We start from the raw sequence: 24,826 nt of genomic DNA on the forward strand, positions 1-24,826 counted from the left end.
CACAAAGACTAGAACCACCATCTTTGCCTGCCATCTGGAAGGCTACATATTCATCGTGTAAGCCTCACAGCAGACACGGGATGTTTTCACCTACAGAATCTAAAAAGCATACATTTTTAAGAGGCAGCTAGCAAAGGGAAAAGATATCATTTGCAGGATACACTGCAGTAAATCAAGCTAAGCAGCAACAAGATACAATATTCCTGGCAGGAAAACACATCCTCCATCTTTATCGCATTTAAAAGTGTATTTACAAAGATATCTTTCACTACTGTCAGTTACCAAAGCATCCCAAACATGTAACAACGTTTATCTCTGCAAGTGCTTCACTTCAGATTTGCTCTGCTTGTTTATCCTCAGCAGAAAGAGAGCCCACAGCAAGTGCTATACAAGAATTATCACATTTAATCTACAGAAAATAGGGTTTCCAAGACAAATTCCGCTTCAACTCCACAATGATACACAATTATCTCTCTGTGGAAATTACAGTGTACTAATAATTTATTGCCACAATCAGCAGAGTCTCGAGAACAGTTTTGGTACAGAACATGGCAAGGAATGCACAGACAACTGGAAGCACCTCACCTAACGTTGCAGCTGCTGCGAGTCCGGCTGCGTACGGATCCGTGCCTGGAGGAGCGGCGCTGATGATGTATGGATTGGGGACAAAGGCAGCAGGAGCTAAACCTGCTGAAAACATACCTGTCAGTAAAAACAGACTTGACTAGAACTGAAGCCCTACCAAAACACCTCTGGCTATCTGGCTGACAAAACTGTCTGACTGAACAGTGTGGAAGAGAGGCTCACGTTGCTTCAGTATTTTCAAGCTTTTTATAGGTTGTTCTCTATGGGCAGCGAGTAGCCACTGTGTTTCCTAGAGTCTTATTACAGCAAGCTACAGCGAATACAGTTTATATTGAAAAAAAACAACCTAATTCCAACAATGGAGTGCACCATAAGGAAGGTTAAATTGGCAAAACAGTCTACATATAATACCCATACCTGCTCAGTTACCTCTGCAGTGCAGATAAACCCTCACTGTTTAAGTGATTATTAACACCAGCTAGATACTAACGCTATGTAATTGCTTATTCTGAGCAGCAAGTTAATCAAGAACCAGTTTAGCCTACTTTCTGAGCTCCAGGCCAACTACACAATACCAGCACTCGATGGATTACTTTGGAGGGAGCTCAGCAATGTATGGACAGCATCATGGCAGTGACAGTGCCTGCAGGCATTACCCTCCTCTGCAAGGAAACAGTTAATCATTAGAGAAATTACTGGTGGGCAGGAGAGGAGCGTACTGGGGAGATAAAGGTGAAGGAGAATAAGTTAAAGCCAAAGAACTTTAATTCAGGTCTATTCCTGAACTCCAAAAACTATGTAACTGCATTGCGCAGAGCTGAGCGTACCGGCATATTTGTATTGGGCTTCTGGGTACCAAGAACCACTGATTAATTTGCCTATTGTGCTAAAAACATTTAACCTTGAGACAGTTCAACTCTAATCATCCAGGAGTAGCCCCTTTCACAGTTCTCTTTTTCTCTGCAGAGGATCAAGTGCTTTCTTCCCAGTCAATCCATACTGTTTTAATAATACGGATCATGTGCTTGCATAAATTACAGCTTTAACTTAAAGTCAAACCCCAGGCAGCCTGAAATTTTACCCTGGGATAATTCGAACATGAATTTTAAAGCTGAACCACAGGAAGCACATTCAGGCATCCACCGGACTGCACATTTTTCCCTCCCTTCACTATGCTGCTTAGCCCAATTCATAGCAAGCAAGCACTTCAAAATGCTCTCGTTACTGAACAGCACTCTCAGCAAGAGTGAGTGTCATTCCTTCCAGACAAGAATGCTCTAGAGCTTTTAAAGCGCACAAAAGACATCTCCAGAATTTTTCGAGTAAATCTTCAAACAATATTCTTCTGCTTGTGTGTCAAGTACTTACCAGTTGCAAAAACGTGTTTAGGATTCCCTAAAATCTACCCGTTTTTTTTCCTGCCGTTTTCCCAGGATGTTCTGAGGGCTAACAGACATCTAGTACAAGGTAACGTATCGAGTGCTAGACTTACCTATGTGAGGCTGATGGGCAGCTGCCAATGCATATTGCTGCTGCTGGGCTGCTGTTAGTTGTTGAACAGCAAGTGCATTCGGTCTTTGGAACAACTGAAGGGACAAAAGAACAAACAGGATCCTTTACTCATGCACAAAAAGCATTCTCACACTGTCTTTTAAAGCAATTCCTTTATACTAGATTGATTTCCACAGCCACTCCTCTTTAACAGGAAAGATCTCAAAACGAAATGACAAAACCGTATTTGAAACCAATTGCCCATGATAATCCGCCTAAAAAGAAAGTATTTCTGGAATACGGCTAAACCCTACCCAGGGTTTTCTCTGCTATTCTCTGCCCGATGCCCGAAAGCCTCGTCCTCCCAGCTCCTCAGGCACACACACCCCTAGCTGCAGCCTGGGGACCGCTGGTGGCTGCAACAGCATTTCTCAGAGGCTGAACACCACCAAGTACACTGAGAACACAGCTGCACCACCAGGCAGCCCATGCTGCTTACACAGATACTCTGAAACGGCCAGTGAGACGGCGGCAGAGTAAAGCTTGGAGAGGGAAAAATGATACTCTTCAGACAGGCTCAGAGGTCCTCCGGAGTCAGGAGCCCACAGCCCCTCAGACAAACGAGGGACAAAATGGTTTTTTTCTTTCCCTTCTTGCCTTCATCCCCAGAATCACCTAGGTAAATCCAGGCGAGGAACGTGAAGTCTTCTTTGCCCACAGACAGAAAACAGCCCCTGGAACTTTCTGGTTAAGCCACCCAAGGCACATCCAAGTTTGCCAACTTACTGTTCACTACAGTCTTTAGGAGGGATGCGCAGTGTTACTGAGACAGTCGTTCTCTATATAAAAGAAGTACTTAAGTCTTTAAATGTATTTTTACTTATTTTTTTCATTCATCTAGACCCTTGCTAAACTTACTTCCCCCATCTTCCTGTGCCCGACTAGATGTCTCTACGTACACACAACTCCCTGACTCAGAACGTTAGCAGCCCACTGTTCATCTCCAGCAAAGACATTCACAACACATGCCGACAGCCACTCTGAAAGTATCCAGAAGCAATGCTCATACCCATTTATTTCCAAAAGTGATCATTTTTGAAGTGTGAATGACTTCACGAGCTGCTGTGATAAGTGTTTTCTCTCTCTAATCACCTGGAAAAAAAGGGGGCTTAAACGCTATAGAGTTTTCGCACCTATTATCTCTGCCCTCCTTTCAGGTCTCCAGCAAGACAACCAAGCTGCAGCTGTCAAAAACAGCAATAATAATTCCGCCCAGATTTCTGGCAGAAACTTGCAGCTATCAACAAGTCCAGAATCAGTTAGGAAGTGAGGGGGTTTTGTAAGTGAAAATTAGACATGGTTCTCCTAAGAAGAGGATAAGCAACTGTGCTTTTTAAGTAGAAAATATGGGGAAAAAAGGTAATAGTCTATATCTTTTTTTTTTTTTTTTAAACAAGTTCAGAAGGAGAATCAACATGCAACAGATCAGAACCAGATTTAAGATCTGGAATCTCAATACCTGGGGGATCACAATCCATGCCTTCCCCAAAGACTGCTATCCCCTGAACACGCCAGGGCCACTCCGCATATCCAAGGAGGGTCCTAATGCTGCTTATGGAAAACATATCAAATCCACAGGTCTTTTATCACCTCCGTGGGCCTAACTCCAGGATGGCCATAACACATTCCTAGCAGTCTTTACTCAGAAAACATTCCCTCTGCCTTTTTTTTAATTAAACACCGTTCAACAATATTTTATGCTTACACAAAGCTGAGTGCTTGCAAGGGGTATAATCTTCACTAATATATCATCTGTCATTAGCAGCTGGATCAAATACTTAGTGACATCTCTTAGTTAAATAAAGCAAGCACATCACGGACACCATGACCTACAGAAAATGGAATGAAGGATACCGGCGCTGTAGGAGCCTCCAGCAGCACGTCGCTCGGATCAGAACCGGCAGAAGAGTTTAAAAACAAAACAAAAAACAACCTTCAACTGCTTCGTTGCTCTAGATGCATCTAGAACAGTCGTGCTTGCTTTTGTGGTCTGCTTTTGGGTTGAATTCAGGGGTCAAATATTCTAGCTTTCTTCAGCTGCAAACACTTGACTGAAACTTAATTTTTCATGCTCTTGCATCCCTGATATCAGATCCTCCATCACACTAAGCTGAGTTCTATCGATGTGAACAGTGGAAGAAGTGGCTAGGTAAGTGGGATTTTTTTGCCCTTAGGATCAGCAGCTAGTTTATCTCGTCTGAAAATAGGTCTTCTTTTGCCCAGTTTACATATGCAATGATTTCCACACCTCCGAAATGCATCTCAATGATTAATTTCTAAATTAGCAGTAGTAGCAAAAAAAGGCAAAGCATAAATATTTGACCTGATATCTTTATTTATTTATTTTTATCATCATCACTGTCTGCTTGCCCTCTCTCCCTCTTGTGACCACAGCCGATCACTGCTGAATCGGACTTCCAGCCACGCAGGTACCCACACAAGCTTCATGCGTTTTTCCGCTGCTGAAACGAAGGCGCAGTACCCAGCACGCCCTGCAAACGGCTGCTGCGACAGCCACGAGATCACAAAGACTCAGGGAGACAGAAAGGATGCTCCTTTACCTAGAATTGCAACTGGTGTAACAGAGGGGAAGAATATGGAACACAGTGGCAGCGCAGAGCCCTTTCATCTGCTTAAGGAAAAAAAAAATGAGCAAGAATCTCTACATCTGCAACTTAACTCAGTAAGAAAACTAACGATCTAGCTCCAGCTTCGTTATCATTGCTTCCCCAGACTATGCTCTTGAGCTTCTGTAAAGCCACGTGCAAACATCTGGCCGCTTACACTGCGCTGCAGGCAGGAGGAAGGGCTGGATTCCTCCTGGCTGCAGAAAACCTCCCAAATCTTTACGGAGTTTCCCTTTCAAAGGCAGAACAGGTGAATGTTGATACCTAAGCCCTGGACTCGGGCAGTGTCAGTCAGCGACCTCTCTCTCCCTCTGGATGCTTTAAAATGCAGTTTCTCTAAGCCTCCAAACTAAGACTCGACTTACCCAGAAGGTGTGGGAGCAGCTAGAACTCTGCAGCTGAGGGTTGTGCACTGCCTGTAACTTACACAAGGGAGAGGAGCCAACAAACACGGTCAGAATTTCAGGCTGTGCTTAGCCGGCTAAGCCCCTACGCCACATGAACTCTGGGAATCGTCAACCCTACGTATTTAATGGCAGCGTTACCAAGGCCTCAATGCACTGTCTCCATCTGCTGACAGCAAAGCCCTATATTCAAAAAAAAAAAAATCACAGAAGACCAAAGGTGAAACTCCAATAAAAAGATTTTTGTCATCTTACTCAGAAACTTACATTAAATTAAGGTTAAACTACATTTCCATATTAAATTGTGGTGTCCAGTAAGTGGGAAAAAAAAGAGAAGAACACTCCTTAAAGAGCTATTAACTGGAATTCAAACAAATCCAAGCACAGAGCATTTTGACCTGTTACATTCAGCGAAAACCCACAAACAAGTGACGTAGCTTTGGAGGGGTTCAGCAGTCTCATCTGACATTTCAAAAACCGAGGCTATTTTCTCTCTCACACACAGGTACAGGAGTAAAGTATCACTAGCAGCATGTGGGGGAGCTCACAGAGGGAATTCCAAGAAACCAGAACAGCACGGTCTGTGTTACAGTTATGGAAATGGTGTACAATTAGATTTCTGTAATCCAGTTTCTTCTGCAATATAAACATCTGACATCTCTAATCAGATTACACGTGATTAAGCCCTTCCCTTCTTCATATTGCTTTTAGCTGCACTTGCTTGTAATCCCTTCGAAGTACGTGACGCTTCCCAATGGGCCAAGAAAGGCGCTTTTAAAGAGATCTTTCTGTTCAGGATATTCAGGATATATTTCTGAAGAATGGAAAAAGCCCTGTACTTTCCAAAGACAGACCTCTTTCACACAAGCTACAGCAAATACTAAGGAACCCCGGCTGCTGGATGTAACGTATTAAGGAAATGGGTCCGACTCTTTGAGCCAAGGCACGCTGCACTTACACCGGCGTGCAGTGAGGGGTCGCGTGTGGCAGTGAAAAAAATTAAGAACGATTTCCTATCTTTAATGCAACACTTATGCTTACAAAAGCCTGTCATTTGCGCTTACAGTCGTTGTGAATAGCTGTTGCAACAAAGCTGGAACTTTAATATAACAGCCTGCACTGAGCAGCCTGCCCTGCTCACCCTCAGCATGGCCAAGCCAGCGCTGAGCGTGCCGGACCCGTGCAGCGGGCACCCGGCCGCGCTCAGAGCGCCAGCACACGCTGCTCTCCCACCAAATTTCGGTTTAAAGAAACGACAGAGAACCACGGCTTCACCGGCGACACAGAAAAAAGCTTTAAGGATGATTACATAGAGATTACATCAGCTCCACACAGACATTACCTATCCACTACACAGAGAAAAACCAGGCACGTCTACAGGGCCATCCAGAGCCTGAACCCAGAAGTGCGCTTTGGTAAAACATGCTCTCCAGATCCGCTTTGCTTCAACAGGTTTTTTTAGTCTTTTTTTTTTTTAAAAGGCAAGGAAAAAACACTAACTTGTAAATGAGTCTTAAATGGAAAACGCTGCCAGACAAAACAAAAATTACAGGCTTCGCATCTCTGCAGTTGTTTTCCTATACCTAATGGTTCTTCAAAAATCAGATAGCTGCAACATGTTTGAAAAAAGCAAAACAAGTTTCATTGTTTAATTGCTTAAAAAAGCCAAAGTAAGTTTTGCATTCAAGGTCCTACCCCTGAGTAAGACAAAGACTTGCGAACAGCTTGCTTTTTTCTCCTTTCTGAGCTATACAGCGGCCATTTAGCTTAATCATTAAAAAAATTTCCTCCATTAACCTCCCCAACATGCTACATAAGAGAACAACCGCCTAAACCATAACGGTTATTTACACTGCCTTTAAGGCTACGATAAGTCTCCGAAGGCAGGGCTTTCATATAAACATGGCAACAGTCCTTCCTCTGTACACAGTGTCAATCAGGCTGTTTTGCTTAAAAAAAACGATCAGATATTTCAGGAAACCCAGAGCTAGTAATATACTCCTGCAATAAGCTCCAACAAAGGATTTTATTCTTCTTTGAAGGATATTATGCTTACAAAAGGAAAGCAATAAACATTTACAGTCGTTACCCAAACAGGCAGGAACAGGAGCAGATTACAAGGCGATCGTTGGATCTAGGCCCAGCATTCAAGAGAGGCCAAACAGCAAGGCCAGGACTTGCCTTACTTGTCCGGGCCGAGGAGTCTGGGCTGCTGTTACAGGAGAAAAGGTCAAACAAACCCGCTGGGCTGAGATAAAGTTCTGTAGTGCTGGACTCTGACCCCAGCTTTTGAGCCACGCTCCAGGAAGGTCGAGCTGGTTCAGATTCACCGTCCCTTCAGCCTCCTCTGATCAGTACTGCCGGGACCCCAAAGCGGGGCTGCAGCACCCAGGCTGAACAGTGGTTCGGCCTCTAAGTCACTTTCAGGGCTCGAGGGTTTTGTTGCTTAGTACATCTCACTAATTAAAAGCTCTTCTCCAAGGCAAGCTTACTCAAAAGCTACAGCTGATCAATCACCAGCACCCTGCCGTGTCTGACCGTTCGCTACAGGCCCTCACACCCGCCGTTCGGACTGCCATAAGCACAAGTCTCCCGCGTCGAGCTGACGAGGAGGATACGTGCAGCGCTCTGCAGACACACGTACGGCACACGAACGATGAAACCATCCTAAGTCTTCCTCCATAACACCCCAGGGCGAGAGCCTGAGCTCACGCTAACCCCAGGACGGCTCCGGTAGAGGAACCCTGGCGATACGTTACCTGCTGCTGGGAATTGTAATCGAAGAGCCCCACGGTGGCTGCGGCTGAGTCCACGGGTACTTGGGTGCCAGAATAATCAAACTGAAGAGGCTCCATGCCAACGTGCTCCATGGGATCCAGAGGAACACTCTGGGACTCTATGTTGGAGAAATCTTCCACCGGCTTGGCACCATTAGTACTCGCCAGCTGGGCTAAGCCCTCGGATCCGTTCTGGTTTGGACCCAGCAGATCTACTTCACTAGCAGAGTTCTGGCAATTACCAGGTGTGCGGCTACACGGAGAGAAAACACATCCGTCACTGGGCACATCCATTTACTGCTCTGTCACACAGCATCAGCTCTCAGCAACACACACTACTACCCAGAGATACTCGAAGATGATGGGAAAAAAAAAGAAAAAAGATGTAGGCAGCTATTCCAGACCCTCCTGGTACGAATTCTGCAGAACAATCTGTGTATTTAAAAAAAAAAACACACCACAAAATCCCCAACCTTCTGCACTTCAAAGACCTGCTACAGTACTAGTGTACAAATACTCTTTTTTTTTTTTTTCCTCCTCAAGTGAGAAGAGAGCCGTAACAGACAGGGTTTCAGAAATGGCAATGTTATTTTTCATAAAGCTATTCCATAACTATTAACAACACAAAGCTCTGACACTGTATCTCACTTGAAACCTGAAATAGCTGCCATGGTTTCCTGTTTACCTAACATAAGCACTGGGTTGAATTGAGAAATGGTTCGTCTCCATTCAAGGGCCAGCAGTATGGTCTCACAGTGCATTTGTTTCCCTTTTACAGTTTTCCTACATGTCAACACAAGGCTCAGCAAGCAGGTGAGCTAGCAAGAAACAGAAATGCATTCTTTGATTTTATCAATAGCCCAGATTTCACAAGGCCTTGATCTCGAGAGCTATGAGGAACAAGTCCAAGAACTCAAGTACAGCTCACACCAGTCTACAGGCAGGGTCAACATCTCGGTAGGTATTTCCAGAAGAATCCCATGCAAAGTAGCTAAAACTACATGTGAAAACAAGACTACACAATACAGAACTAGGCGTGCGCAGGCCATCAGTTATCCTCCACTTTCTCCCAAGCACGTCCCTGTGTACGCTATGGTCCTTATGACACTGCTTCAGTGAGCCAACAAAGGCTTTTCACTACTGTTCTCAGAGCATGAAAGATCTTTCAGAGAAGTGTGACGCTGATTAATTATTAACTGATGGTGCACATACCTGAAGTCTTTGACATCTGTGTCGATTCCATTCTGCACAGGCAAACCATTTGTTTTATCCATCACATCCCCCTCCTCCTTCAGATCTCCTAATTTATCGCCATCAAATGTGCCCTTATTTTTCTTATCCCCTTTGTCATTCTCATCATTCTCTGCATCCCTTGGCCCCTAGGCAAAAGAGACATTATTTTAATAAGCTTCGGTTTCAGATCAATTTTGCTTTCATTCCAAGATGTTAACAAATCAAAGAAACATGTCATAATAAAGTAAGTTGCTTTTGAACATTAGTTCTTACAAATAAAAACATAAGAGCAAAATCATAAATCATAATCAAAGAAACAAAGGAATCAGTTCCCATTCCCTTCCAGAAGAGGTTTTGGCTACCTGTTCAGTTTCTTCCATTCAGTAAGTCAGGGTCCAACTCTACCAGCTCTAAAAAAATCCCACCCCAAGGTAATTTTAAAGAGTATTTACCCAAATCCTCCTTATAAATGGGACTTGGGCACACTTTAAAATTAACTCAGGAGCTTTTAAACACAACAGCATGCACGAAGGTGTATGAACTGAACTAGAGCCTCTCCATCGGTTGATGTCTCCACGTCAGAGATGCGGTAACTGCCTGGGCAAGTGCGTGTACCCAAGCAGAACAGGACCGAACAGGACCGCCACGCAGCTGCCTCGCTTTTGGGGGGCATTACAGGGATTTGCACAGGCAACTCCACGGTGCAGCTCCTAAGAGCACTCGAGTCAACGACTAGCTCAGATCATATAAACCTAAAGCACTTTTTGCAAGGGAAAAAAAAAGAAAGGATTTAATTTCTTGTTGAGCATTTTGTAAGTGGCATGGCATCTTCAGCATTCCCACCCCTAATGTCTGCATTTTATTACACTTGGGAGAAGAATAAAGGGTGGTTATGCCAGGGGCACAATTTTGAACAACAAAAGGGAGAGGAAAAACAACATAATTTATGATAAAAAAACAGCAAGGGGCATATAAACAGATTTATCATAGATAGTTTTGGTGCTGTCAAAAGACAGACATTCAAACCCTCCCTTCCACTTCAATGGAGGGAAAAAACACTCCACATACATACCAGGGCATTTGAACCCTGTATCAACTACATCATTTTTCCATTCTCTTTTTTTTGTTGCTTTTTTTTTTTTAGCTTTTTTTTTTTTTTGGGGGGGGGGGGGGGGGGGGGGTAGGTTCCCTCCCATACTTAGAAAAAAGATCATTTTAAAAGCAAATGATATTCTGATGTTTCTTCTTAAATAAAATCCAATCATTCTTCACTAATATCAGAGAGCAGAATTGGAAATGCCAATTACAAACACAAATTCGGAGCCCTGTTTTCACCCACACAATGTGATATTTACAAATTTTCCCCTTGTTTCAGAACTGACATCCTGACCACCAGGGCTGCAGAGCAGACACCTCCCTAACCCCAATTCTGGACGATAAATTTGCTTCCTCCACTGACTGCTCCCCCTCCCCCAAGTCATCTTTCCTAGGCTCTGGATTCAAAAAAGTTATCAGGTGCCCACTAATGAGGGTCAAAAATAAGAGGATGGATGAAGGAGACCACAAGCCATCTCCCTGAAGGGATGAGCGCGGCAGTCTTCCAACGGTAACGAACCTACTCAGCTTTTCTGTTCTCCGACACTGACCCAGCACCCGGCTGACGAGGCAGAGCTGAGATGCAGCTCTTTTTTCCCCCCAGTATGGGGACAGCACTCGATGATGCCTCTCCTGCCACGTCCTTAGGTTTGAGGCAGCAGCGACTGCGCTCTCTTCCCCACCCCACCGAGCACAGTGACTAACGCCATTCCTCCCCAGGAAACAATATGCCCTTGAAAGCATTCCCAACCTGGAGAGGCTTTTGTAGCTACGTTACGTCTCTAGCATCGTCACATGGAGCTTTCTGTTCTTAGCCAGCAACAAAGCATCCACACGCTCACTCAAGAACCACGCTGTTCGCTACAGGTACGTTTGCATGCTTTCCCAACCACGAGTTCAGATGGCGTTACTGCAGGTGTGCTTATCCTCAGAGCCGGGAACATCAGCAACCTCCCCGTCCTTCACAGCCGCCTCCCACACTGCACCCCTCCGTCGAGAAGAGCCGAACCGCTGGCCTACCCGTTTAACAGAGACTGCTGAGCTACTGGAGCAAATAAAAGGAGGAACATCTGCCTCTAGGGATGGATTAACAAACAAACAAACCAAGCAGCAAATGGAGAAAACAACAAAATGGGAACTCAAAGTTCAGAATCAGGCACACTTACAAATCCTCCTTTCCTTAGGCAGGAATCTCCAGGAGATGAGCTCAACACATACTCCACCATGCTAACTCCAAGTCCTCCACTCTCTGACCGTGGTGAAAGCACTGAGTTGACTTCACTATTCACATGAAAGCCCTGACCAGGTCTTCTCTGAACCATAATTGGTTGGGAAACAGAGTGATCTGGAACAAAAACATGTGCAATTCTTACAAGCAGATCCAACTATTCAAAGGAGGCAAGTCATTAAAACGTACTCTAGTGTCTTAATTGTACTAAGAAGCGCCAGCTTTTTGACTCTGATGACGTCCTTTGGAAAGAGGAGGATTGCTCTCTCATTCATAAAATACTAGAACCTGTAAAGCTTACAAGTGACAACTGCATTTAAACTCTAAAATCATAAAATTTCAGAAATTTGTGTCTTAAGTAAAGGATGCAATAAAAAAAAACAAAAGTTCTAGTATTTACATGTAATAAAACTGTTGTGTTAATACAGTGGGAAAAACAATCAGTCCCTGTTTTAATTGTCATTTCAAGTATCATCCTATGGTTACACCAGCTGCCATTTGTTTTCTTGGTCGTATGAGTTAACATTCTCATAACTCATGATCACAGTTTCTCTCAGCTATTATTTCCTCAAGAAAAAGTTTGAGAACTTCACTTCTTCCTCTGGCCTCCTGCATCAGTCCCATCCCTTTTTCCCCTCTGCGGTCTGAGGGTTTGAGATCCTACCAGAGCTGACTAAGGAGAGATGTCTCCAAGTCCTAGCAGGCTCTGCAAAAACTGCTGCCTGGGCAGGAGGTGACCTTACATCCCAACGAGGGAAGGGAAGACGTACTCAGCTCCTGCGTGTTCAGACTGGTAGAAGCCAGTAAGTCAAAAATTCCAGGCAGAAGACATAGTAGGTGCCAGGGGATGGTGGAAGGGACATGGAATGACATCGATACTGTCGTTTTCTTGTAAGGCATAAGCCATCAAGAGAAGAAATTCCATCACCGCTCCTAGCTGCACTTCCTGCCTTCTCCCTCAAGCCGGCACGAGCATCTTTGTGGCCCCAAGTAAAGCGGGCTGAGGAGGCTTCTCTGGGGTAAAGCTAACAAAAACAGGAGCTAGTTTTAACCTAGATCAATTCCCCGGCAGATTTCATCGCACTGCTGCATGACTAATTGTACTACGAGGAGGAGAACGGAGCAGCCTGCATCAGACAGGACTGTTCCTTTCAGTGGTACCGGCTTTAAGTGCTCTCAAACTACCACAAGCTAAAGTAGCGAAGAACCAAAGCCGTGTGGGATGCCTGCAGTACTGGGGACACAGACAGAAGGGAAAAGGGATGGAGCAGAAGGCCAGGCTTCATCAGTCCCACTGTTCATGGAACAAAGCAGACTTCTGGCCCGGGACACTTCTGCACCCCACCTCCAAACCGTGCTCCTCGCTCCCCGAGGTCACTGCCAGACCACGGCTGTTTCTTCGTTTTAGATGAGCAAAAGGGGAAACTGTGACTTCCCTGACTCACAGACAGCAGCGCAGGTCACGGCTCAGGAATAAAGGCTGCGAGGTGCACAGGATTAATTGAGAATAAACAAAGGAAGAAATGAGACTGAGGGCTTTGACTCATGGAGATCTGTGATCAGCCAGCGTAGGAGGTTACCTCCCCCACGTCTACCCTGCTTGGCTAGTGGGTGCAGCCAGCCCAGCAGGGGCAGCAACGGAGAAAGTCTCAGCTATTACTGTAGAGTCTGGCTCCAGCCCTCTAATCCACCCTCAACTTCAGTTTGTATTAATACAAGCAGGCACAAGCTGCTGTTGAGGACTGGATGCACGTGCTGCTAGGGAGACCCCCTGCAGGCAGGCAGGTCAAACGGCTGGAGGCTGCAGCTCCCCGAAATCTCCCCAGCACTCGGCGAACCTGCAAGGTTCAGCCAAGAAGATTTTGAGAAGCTACAACCCTTTTTCACAGCCATTTTGAAATTTAAACAATAAAAAATGCTCTTATCACATAGTTTACTAGAATAGTCTTTCTATCCCAATGCCTTTGCTCCAATAAGGATATTTTTGGCAGGCAAAATAAAAAAAAAGCAACTAAAAAAAACAACAGTAAAGTTGCTCTCCTCTGGAGCTGTAGTTCTGCACGGTTGTTTGGAAACTGCACAGGATACTCAGCAGTGTCTAAGGAGCGTATTCAGTACACATGGAAAGCACAGAAAATAAAGAGTAAAAGGTTAGCATTTCGAATTCAGCACATGCATGTGATTTTTTTGCCATTTAACTAAAACAAACCTGAACACTTTCCCCTTTAGTTCGAAATATGGGACGGTCTCTCATCCAAGAACAAAATTCTTGGCAGATAAACTTCAACACAGCTAATTCAAAACATCGCTTTATTTATTTATTTTAAAATTTATGTTGTTGGGCTTTGGTTGGTTAAGTATTTAAAAATTGTTTTTATCCCCCCACTAATCTTGTTCTCTAACATCTTTGTTCAAACTTCAATCCATCCTAGGGCAGAAAACGCATGAGAAAGTTTACATTCAGATTTGAGTTGCAATCTAAAATTTGTAAGCAGATAAACATAAGGGTACATACGTTCACGTTAGACAATTTCTTTTTATAGCTATGGATATCTTTTTAACTCTATCACAAAGCAATGTGGGTTTTTAAAGTTTTTCTATCATGTAACACAGATGCTTTTATTTTATTTTTTTCTTAAAAACTGTGTCATCCAGACTGGCCAGCAATTTTGAGCAGATGAATTGCACATTTCTATGTTCAACCCCAACTAAATTAAGTAAATAATTGAGCTACCTGATGTTCCCCAAGCACTGTCTCTCCACTGATCTCCCAGAAATATCCCTTTTGGTCCATCTTTGCTGGAATCATCAGATTCCCAAAACTTTTTACCCGGCAACAGCTGCTGCAATTAAAAAAAAACAAAGCATGATTAAAATAAGTATAAAATGCAAACATAAACCATAAGCGTCTCCCTTCTAAACATGAGTCAATCATTAAACACAAACTGATACATGCTTTATAATCAAAATATTTATATACTCCTAGGGCGAAAGCCATACAGCTGAGACAGTAATTCAATCTCAGCAATCCTCTTACATTCTTAAATGCTTTATGAACAACACACACGTAAGCACACACATACGATTTGCATTCTCCAGCCTCTCAACACGAGCGCTACTTGCGAGAAAAAAATATTAGCAGAAAAGCTGTTCTGAGCAGAATACTGTTGTGACTTCCACCTGGGCCGCACGGATACCTCTCAAACTACCCCGCATTTCCAGCGGGAACAAAACCCGAGGTTGTGATGCCAGCAGGGACAATACATCAAGAGATGCCGACAGCTCCCACTTCTCGCTTATTTAATGACTGCTGAGGACTCTCAATGCTCTGAAGGTTATTTGTAAACACTAATAAGAGTGAACAGTTCTGGGCCACCACACCTGCCACGCATGCATTGCTCCTACTGGAGGAGAGCAAAGAGGTTATGCACTTACTGAGAACAAGACAAAGTCATCCTTGGCTTGGATGAATCCAAGGAAGCTCGCGCTGAAGTCCAGAAGATGGCTAAAAGAACAACGTGCCCTATTTAGGCGATGCGTTTTGAAAATACCAGCTTCACAGAGGGAACACCTGCCGCGTGGCATCCACATATGGCAGAAGGAATTTCAAGCCCTCCTTAAGTGCTTTAGACGTCAAGTGTACAATCTTCAAATTAAATCTTCAGGCTGGATGAGATGTATGCAATTCAGACAGCAAACAACAGCGCATTCATAGCAAATTGACAAGATAGATGAGCCTTGCCTGCTGAAGTCAGGATAAAACTAAAGGAACTGGAAGATTAACAAGTACTCACATCTGTACAAAATTACCATAGCACAAACAAGAATCATTAGATTAGTCAACATCTTCTATATATTAGAAGTGCTGATAACTCTACACTCCATCAGCAGGCGTGCAAATTTAAGGCTACAGCAAACAGACGGCTGGATGAGGACAAAGAGAGCGTGAACAAGTTCCCAGCTCACGGCTTTCAGAGTACTCTGGCTTAACACCAACAATCAGGGAGCTTGTGCTCACTATTTACTTTTTACTTAAGGAAGATCTGTTTGGTCAGAAACATCTTGTGAAGCAGGTCGGTACGTGTGAGATTAAATCTGAGGTACACAGGTTTGGATAACTGGAACGATTACACCTAAACCAGGTATTAAAATGGGAACACCACCCACCTCAACCAGCACGTGAGAAGCAGAATTCCTTCCGAATTCTCAGAAAGCCCCACCACAGATAAGAGAGCGATTCCATCCGGTTATTTAACAGACACTCAAAGTTGCTGCTGCCTGTTACCTAAGAGTAACGCTGCTTTTGCACCGAGAACAAAAATCAATCCACAGCAAACAAACACGGGGAAAAAATAAACAAGCAAGCGTGATGCGTTGGGAAAAAGCTCGTGCAGCCACAAGATGGAGGACAGACAGGCCATCTGAGCGGAGCCCGGGGCAGAAGCTTTCAGGCAGGCCCCAAACCACTCGCTCCATGAAGAACTGGGGTGGCCGAAGCTCGCTCCCAGCTCCTCGCGCCGGCCGCACGCCGCTGCCCTGGCGAAACTCACGCATGGACACCTGCATATGGGCTCTGCGAGCTGATGGGAACGTAAACCGAAGCAATCCGCACCCACGCGGGGTAGACCAACATTTCCAAGCGTAGCATCCAGGAGGTCACATTTTCGGAGGCCGCGTGCCAGCAGCGCTCCTCCCAACCGGCACAGCAGGAGCGCCAGCAGCACGCCTCCCGCCTCCCAGCCTCCTGCTGCCCACCCTCCGGAGGAGCCGAGACGCTCCTGGCAGGGCTGGCAACACCACGCACACGTCTGCACACGCGGTCCCTAGCAAAAGGGGACGTCGCTTGCTGCCACAGTGCTGCAAAAGACTAGTTACAGATGAATACAGCTCAACGACGCTGCAGTTTCTCTCAAAGCATGCACCCGTATAAGCTGTTTCCCCGCCGTAAAGCTCCTCTTCTAGCTCACGCTGTTGTCGCAGCCTCCCACCTACTAATTCAGGAGCAAAATACTTCAGAGCACACATTTGAAATAAAGGACGAGATAAGCTCATTCGCCTTTTGCATGTCTGAGCACAATGCAGCACACTCCAAAGTCCTTGAAATTATGTGCCACCCCAAGCACACCTGCACACGTGCCCTGTTTCTGGGCTGTCCCTATGGCAGGGGAAAACGCTTTAATACACGGATTTATTAGTGCCAGGAACACACGGGACTCGGACCCACCTTGCTTCCCAGCAGGAATTACAAACGCAGTGTGTAGCAGTCTCTCTTTAGCTCAAGGCAGGAGACAACGGCCCTTCCCCAGTCAAATACTCGAACTAAGCGCTGGCTTTCTGTACCAAAGAGTTCCAATACCCAAACACCAAACTTCTGCTGTCCCCAGCTCTTCAACACAGGGCACACCATCCACACCCACGAGCTCCCATCCTGCACGCAGTCTGTCCAAGCAAGGCCATTTAATGGCCTGTTTGCCCTACAAGGTGTCCCAGGCTATTTTCAAGCTCTTTTTTTTGGCAGTGAGTCATTTCCACCCAAACTTCTCAAGAAGCAGGAAAAAAAATACCGAGAAGGCATTGTAGTCTAAGTGCTAAGCTTCCTCTGGCTTTTATCGTCTTCTTTTTACTGCGAGAACAAGACTCGGCTTGTTATTTTAACTCTCAAACCCCTAAGTAGAAAACGCAGTGTTTCCCCTGGCTGCTCCTCCTCCGCAGTAACACAAGATACCAGCAAGTCACTTCTTTTTAGGCATCCTCCAGTGATTTTAGGATCTGTTATTGCATTGGCAACACAGCGTAAGCCTGCCTATAAGGCTCTCAACCCAAGGACAACAGCAACTGCACTGCGCCCCTGTAGTTCTAACACAATGGCACGGACGAGAGCCGCCCGCCAGCAGAACACCCCTCAAAGCACACGGACCCGCTGCTCCTCCATCGGCACCAGGGGTAACGGCGAGGAGGTGAAGCAGTCAGGTTGGGGCTTTCCAGCATTTATATGCATAAATACATCACGTGTTACAAGTTTTTTTTGTGGGGATTTTTGTTTTTTAAAGCTTCTGCCATTCCTGTATGTCACAGAACGCAGCTTTTCCACTCCTGCTGATGCTGTCCCACCGTAGCGCCTCTCCCCCGTTGGTCTCAGGAAGTACAGAAGAAAGCAATATGGAGCAATTAAACTAAACGTTAGCTGCAGCTACAACTTCTCAAGCCCTTCACCAATACCTCACAGTATAAAAGGACGAGATCTGTTTGGCAGTCAAACCTGAAATAAAAAGATGAGAAGGAGCGTGGACTTGCAGAACGGAGGCAGGAAGAGCTGAGCAGAACAGAGTATTTTTATTCAAGAGCATCATCTAGTTTAGAGGAAAATTAAGCTCCTACCATAAGCTCTTGAGTTTCCAAAATGTAAATAAATTTCCCTCGTATACTCAAGAAAGCAATAGCAAATTTTTACTAAATTTCTTTCTATTTTAAGGGAAAAAGCAAGTTTAAATTTAAGTTAAAAAAAAAAAAAAAGCAGGAGAGGAAATTGGCATCTGTAAAGCAGCCCAAGAATTGCTGGGGAGCCCAGGAACTGTCTGGCCCGTAGAGCTGAAGCGCTACGTAATCTCAACATTTCTAAAGCAATCCTAAGATCTGAAGCAAACATGATTAGGGGTTCGGTAGCTTCTTCTCCCGAGGAAGCCTGTTGCAGGTAACTACGTTCAGTCTCCATCCTTGGTGCAATCTTTCGAGCTAGCTGCGTTCCCAGACAATATCAACAGCGGCAACAAAATGAGATTTTTCATCTCTCAGAACTTCAAAGCACTTTCGCACAAAACGCTTTCAAATTTCAATTATAAAATCATACAGTGAACACGTGGAAAGGGGTATCCACAGATATGACCCACCACGTTCACAGACACACTTGATACACAGCCGCACGAACTCGGCACGCACACAACTGGAAGATAAGGGAAGAGAACAACCCTTCCTATGAAGACGCGTGAATGAACCACAGCAACAAGCTAAGCTATGAAGGGCCACATACAGAGCAAGCTTTTATTTGCATTCTGGTGGCTTATATAATAAACTTCTCTATTTTGTTGAAAACACAAACTGATTCCCTACCACAAAACATAGCAAGATCCTTTCCTCTAGGGAGAGGATGACTCGAGACTGAATCCTTCATTTCAACTACCCTTTACTCCTTTTTTAAGTGGTTACGTGCGTGTGTTTTGACACTTAATGAGATCCTGAAGAACTGTACCTGAACACCTTACAGTTTTGTGCTGAATCACAAACAAGGAGCAGAAAAAAACATTCTAATACTTGCTATCTCGCACACACTGCACAACAAGCGAACTACAATTCTGCCCCCTGTAATTTCTTCTTTTCCCCTAGAATATAAGCATAAAATTTCAGACTGAAAGCTCTGTAACATCAGCGGAAAGAAACAGAATATTAAGGTTTAATTTACATATGTATTCTGGATGTATTTACCGATATTGGGGGGGGAAAGTAAACCAAGAGACAATTTAAACAGATGGCAAGGGGGTCCTTGCTCTGTTAAGTACTGTTCCATCCAAAACTAGAGGTTTAGCAAGCAGTAATTATCTTGTACTGAATTACACAACAGGCTGCCAAGATGATGAATTTTTCCTCAGGGAAAGTTGTCAGTTGCAATGGAGAAAAAGAAAACTTGTTTAAGTAAAAATAATCCAGTTTTTCAGGTTGAAAATTCAAGAGAGAAAATGCAGAGGTTAGAAGACCAGTTTATTTGTTCCCTGGTGGTTTTTTTTTTCTATTTATTTATTAAAATTGACTCTATCTAGTACGAAAATAATCCTTCTAAGCCCTCTTACAGAGGACTTACAGATTTAGGCCAATATTCAATTTAGCAGAGGGGGAGGAAGCGAGGGGGGACGACTTCCACATCAACAAAAGCAATTCTACAATCAACAAGTACTGAGCCTGGGCGTACAGGCCCCACTGAGATGGGATTATCAATTAGACAAATTAAGTGAACTGATCCCCTTCAGACAAGGCAAATATTACCATCAAAGACGCCACCTGTGCCCCTCCGCAGCAGCTGGAAAACTCAGCTTATCCGCAGCAACAGGTATAAGCAGGCAGAGCGTGTACTCACGGTCACACTCGGGCAGCGAGATGCTGTCCACCCCCAGAAGCACTGCACCCAAAACCAGCCACGATGGCCAGACCTGGTGTGCAAGAAGAGAGCTGGTGTCCCACTGGCAGCAGCACCGGGGTGAAGGCTCAGTGCTGCCCTGCCAGCTCTTGCTACCCGACCCCAAGTAGGGGCAGCTCGCCCACCTCGCAGGGCTCTAGCAGAAGAGCCTGCACATAAAAGCAGGCAGGATGTCACGTCTGGGAACAGTGGGGAAGGCTAAACCAAAAAAATCCATCCTGCCACAACATGCTGTTAGCTGCGCGTCACCGAACCCACGGCCGTGAGCAGCAGCTGCCAGTCTGGACCAGTTTGGTCCCCCCATCCCTGCTGGGCTCTTGCTCAGCCCCTGCACCTTGGCCACCAACGCGCTTACAGACACGGCTTCACTCCTCCCGTTCCTAATGCTGCTAGCACTAGGGAACTAAAACACTGAACAGAAACATCATTCACACCTTCCAGTAGTCCCCAGCCCAGCTCCAGCGATGACTCGATGAGAAGGGAGCAATCACTGGTGGTGAAAGCAGCGTCACGTGGGCTTGGTTTGCTTTCCTACCAGATAAAAGCAGCCTGGGCCCAACGTGACAACCACGCCGATTCAGAAAAGGCGCTGGTCACTGGAGGCAGGGTCTCACCGAGGCCCTAACCAGCCGCATCAAGGGGCGCACAGACATGGAGAACACAAACTGCTTCAGCCTCTGCCATTTAAGAGACCTGCTGCGAGGAACCACGGGGCTTGCAGCAACTTCGCTGTTTGGCTCAGACCTGCTCTAGGCTCAGACTCCAAAAACTTTGAGAGGACAGCAACCCAGAGCGCAATAATACAACGCCTGTCAGCTGAAAATGGACAGTATTTCTTACCAGTCTGTCTTCTCAAGAGCAGAGGGAGATTCACTATCACCCCAGATGTTCTTTCTTCAAAATTTTTGGTCCAACTCCCGGCAGTTTTGAAGTTAAGGGCCCACCAGCTACCCCATGTCTTCCTGTTCCCATTCCCCTCCCACCCTCCTGGGTCATGTTACAGCTCACTGCTCACCCAGCTGCTCACCACTCTAGCTGCAGGCTTACTGCCCAGCATAACCGACGAGCAAACCAAGAATGCTTCCGCAGCCCAAAACTCGTGTAATGCACGGTGACAAAAACGCCACCTCAGTCTCTCTGCACTGTCCACCACACCAAAAAGACACTGCACGAATATTCAATATTGCTAAGCTCCAGATAAGAGGGATTTATGTGAAGAAAAGCACACATCCAGCTCTTTGTATTGAAGGCCTGAAAAGAAAAAAAAAAAACTCGCATAGCTTGTGTTAAGCTTCAGATAAGCATCACTGCTGCGTGATCAAAGACCTCCGAAGACAGCGCAAGAGGCAAGGACACGCACTCTGGTCCGTGTGCTAAAGCAGCAAAGCCAGCCAGCCCCTACGTGCTATTTCTGAAATGCCCTTCTCCACTGTTTTGCTTCTGGCTTCACCAACTGCTAGACACCGGCTCTTACATTACTCTCCGGAGCAACATCTGCTGAGAAGCGGAGTTGGACAGAGATCCAGCGAAGACTTCACGACGCTTCCACAGCTTCTAGTAAGGCTTCCTTCAGTATAACTAGCAAACTGGACCAAGTGCTAAAAAATAAGGGGGGAAATCAGATGCCCCTTTTGGAAGGTGACTTTTAACATTATTGACCACATCTGCTACACATGAACCAAACCGTTTCCATTTCAGAGCAAGGCGAAAAGGTTTTCCACAGATCTTTTCAGTCTCACTTCCAAAAGCACTGCGCTGCCACTTGCACAGACAGCGAGGGGGCACAAGGCCAGCTGCAATGGGAGAGCGGGATTCTGAAGATGAAGAGAGATGCAATGCAGATCAAAGCTGTGGGTTTTTTTTAACTACTCTTAATTTCCCCAGATTAGGATATCTGTTCATCACAAATCAGAAGTTATCTGGATTTTGACAGCAGCACAGATAAGACATTAAGTGTTTGACAGCGCCCTTTTAAAAAGCTCTGATGTGTTCAGAGGCAGAAACTCCTTAAACCACTAAAATTATATTGCTTACTGAGAAGCAAGGCAACAGGAAGATAAAAGATACACTAAATGCCTTGTTTTCCCAGATGTATAAATAAACACTCTTTTCCTCATCTTTCTCCTCCAGGGTTTTCAATATCAACTCAAAGTACAAGATTATCAACACTTCCTGCAGGTAAGAATCAGAAGCATGGATCTCGGTTTACAGTTCCTTAAATTGGCCAGCTGGATGTGTGCTGAAATACCTCAGGAAATACAGAGAAAATTCAATGGATAAAGAAAGGAAACTGTGGTGACTAACAGAGAAAAACCTAAGAGGAATAAGATATGGTGTCTTAGCTCAGACAAAGAAAATGTGAAATGTCACCTCTCCTGGAAAAAAGGGACACGCCAGAATGGGGAGAAGCCCAGTGACAAAAGGATGCCACCTCCAAAACTTCCAACATCACAGTAACAAGAAAGGAGAGGGAAAAAAAAAGAAAAAGTGAGTCATCATTTAGAAGATCCAGTGAAGAAAACCTCGGATCCAACACCCCACCCCCAAACACCCTAAATTCACTTCTCTCCCGAAATCACTCAGGGCTGGTAGAAGCCAGCATGCTTCGGAATGCCTTTAGGCGTTTCAAGCGACATGATCTAATGCCATATTAGGCACAAAAGAAGTGCGAAAGCCTGGTAAGAGTAAGTATAGAAGAGCCTGTACACTCTATATCTGAAAATGAACGTCTTGCCCCAGTGAGGCGTTAAAAAAAAGAAAAAGAGGATTCACAGAACATTCACACCCCTGTCATTCCCCTGGCATGTTTCATATGGAGGCACATCAGCTGTTTTTCAGCAGCTTTAGATGGATTTTTTAACGTCGTGATTTCTCCTTTCTAAATCATTTTCATCCACTCTTAGTCAGTAGTCTCAGTGTAGGCTAATATAACCTAGAGAAACAGATTTTCCTATCAAATGGCATCACATTGAATGACAATTCAGTCTTGCTGAGAAGAAAGGAAGAAGAGCAGAGAAACCAGGCATCCAGCAACAGCAATTCACAGAGGTCCTTCACCTGACTGACAGGCACACTACCCAATAACGTTGGTTTTGTGTTTCCTCCACACCAACCGTTTCTGGATTCTACAGACTGTTTTTCAATCTGGTTCACAAACTAGGCTGCAGAAATAGGATGCACTCGAGATGCAGAAAAACTAGTCTGAATTTGCCAGACAGGAGCACAGGAAGGAAGCCTCCCCAAAAAAAACAAACCTGTATCAAGCTAGAGGCAGACCTGCTGCACGTAAATATCCTCCTCCAAGACAAGATTTTCTCATCTCTGTTCTTCCACAAACCTCTGACGGGACTGGCTATAAAGGAAAGGGCAACAAGGCAAGGAGAAGAAGCGTTTCCATCTCACTTCCGGGAACCTAAAACAGCCAGCTGAAGTAACTTGCTATTCGTCCAAGTCACCGTAAATAGGCAAGTTCTTTCTTCAAAGAAAAACCAAAGGTCACGTTCCCCAAATCTGCTGCTGCTCACTGCACTTGCGAGATTAAGGGAATCCTTCCTGTTTTGCTGTGAAGCTGGAACTGGAGGACCCACTGTCTGACAGCTCCTGCTCAGTCCTTTGACCTGTCCAAAGCACTTATCACTTCTGCAACCCTCGATTATGTTGCCCAGCTACTTTAAACACTAAACACAGCCCTACGCTTTACGGCAAGGGCCAGAAGGTGGCCAGGAGTAGAAACCGGGCAGCAGACAATGACAGACAGCTAAACCACACGACGTTACGGGGTCTGAGATCACTGGATCCCAAAATAAACATGCTACAAGTATTGTAACACTTGTCACAAGACAGATTTCTAACTGTTCTTTTACAGCCACCATTTTACTGGTTGGTGATACAACAGGTGGAGGGCTTAGCTGTTCCTCCTACTAAGACGCATTCTAGCCTAACAGGTTTTTATTTTGTTACAGCACACACACACAAGCTTCACAGCCACAATGGAGAACGTTCAAGTTCAGAATCATACCAGCAGCCTCAAAAAACTCTTATTTATTCCCCCCCCTCGCCCAAACACGCAAGTTTTTTCTATATGCCTTTCACTTACCTCTCCCATAGCCCGTCCTTCCAGAGCGAGCGCTTGGAAATCATGATTCAGTTCATCCATAGAACGCACCTATTTATAGATGGGTAAGAAAAATACATGAGGAAATGCTTGCTTTTTTTTTTTCCAACGATAATTATAGTTTACAGCAATTTCTGATACAGACTGAGCTATGTTCTACGTCGCAGCACACAACAAAGCTACCGAGCTCCAAAAGGCGACTTACCTTTAAAAGTTACAACTTTTAGTGTTAGATTTATACATGCACAAAAAAAGGCAAAACAAGCAATTATTTTAAGACACACAGTCTAACAACTGCCTCTGCTAAGTTTATATTAAAGATTAATATTTCACATCAAGTTGCATAATTTCGGGTGAGGGAGTCAACGCGTAAGCAAGTCGGGATTATTTCCTTTCAGGCACGATCAAATAAAGACTTACAAAACAGGCAGGTTTATATTCAAGGTACAACAATACAAAAGAGAAAACCAGTGGTACAGACAGAAAGCAAATTAAGTGAAATAGAACTGTGTGAAGTGGGAGGCAGGGGATGAAGAGGAGAACAAATAGTGTCTCGAGATCAGCTGCTGTTAGTTACTACGCCCGTACCAATGCCTCGAACCACGAGCCCCGAGGCACAAACTGTACCCCAGGGGTGCAGGAGGCCTTGGGAAGGCTCCTGACGGGGCAGGACCATTTCCTCCTTCCCGAGGGGTCACCGGTGTGTGCACGGCAGCCACGGCTGTGCCAGCGGACCCAAGGTGTGCGAGGAAAAGGGCAGTGGCAGAGGGGTCCTTCCAGGTCCCCGCAGGGCACCGAGGGGCGCGGGGAAGGCGCTGGTTGGTGCCTTGCGCGCCCTGGAGGACCCACGGCCATGCGTTTACCTGAGCAGTTACCTGAAATGCTGCTGCTGCAGACCATGATTTGATGAAAATGGGTTCAATGAGAACAGCAAAAGGCAGCAGTTAACGTCACCTGAATAAACCAGTGTGCTGAAAACGCAAGAAAACTTTTTTCTGATTTGCATCCCCAAATCTCACCCAGGCAA

General features: G+C 45.2%; 1 protein-coding gene across 39 annotated transcripts in view; it reads right to left on the reverse strand.

Annotated features, from left to right (window-relative positions):
• PUM1 (pumilio RNA binding family member 1) overlaps nt 1-24,826 on the reverse strand; it is a 71,864-nt gene that overhangs the window by 30,418 nt on the left and 16,620 nt on the right. For 6 of the 39 annotated variants that reach the window (XM_040535362.1, XM_040535359.1, XM_040535353.1 and 3 more), the window contains 7 exons: nt 23,782-23,850; nt 14,235-14,343; nt 11,439-11,617; nt 9,157-9,323; nt 7,927-8,197; nt 2,078-2,171; nt 586-687 (listed from right to left, as the gene is read on the reverse strand). In XM_040535362.1, coding sequence (XP_040391296.1) covers nt 586-687; nt 2,078-2,171; nt 7,927-8,197; nt 9,157-9,323; nt 11,439-11,617; nt 14,235-14,343; nt 23,782-23,850 — 991 coding nt within the window. Of the gene's footprint in view, nt 1-585; nt 703-2,077; nt 2,172-7,926; nt 8,198-9,156; nt 9,324-11,438; nt 11,618-14,234; nt 14,344-23,781; nt 23,851-24,826 lie in introns of all 39 variants that reach the window. The other 33 variants (XM_040535358.1, XM_040535350.1, XM_040535352.1 and 30 more) reach the window with 8 other exon arrangements.

Source organism: Cygnus olor, chromosome 23 (genome assembly GCF_009769625.2).
Source record: "Cygnus olor isolate bCygOlo1 chromosome 23, bCygOlo1.pri.v2, whole genome shotgun sequence".
Taxonomy (NCBI): Eukaryota; Metazoa; Chordata; class Aves; order Anseriformes; family Anatidae; genus Cygnus; species Cygnus olor.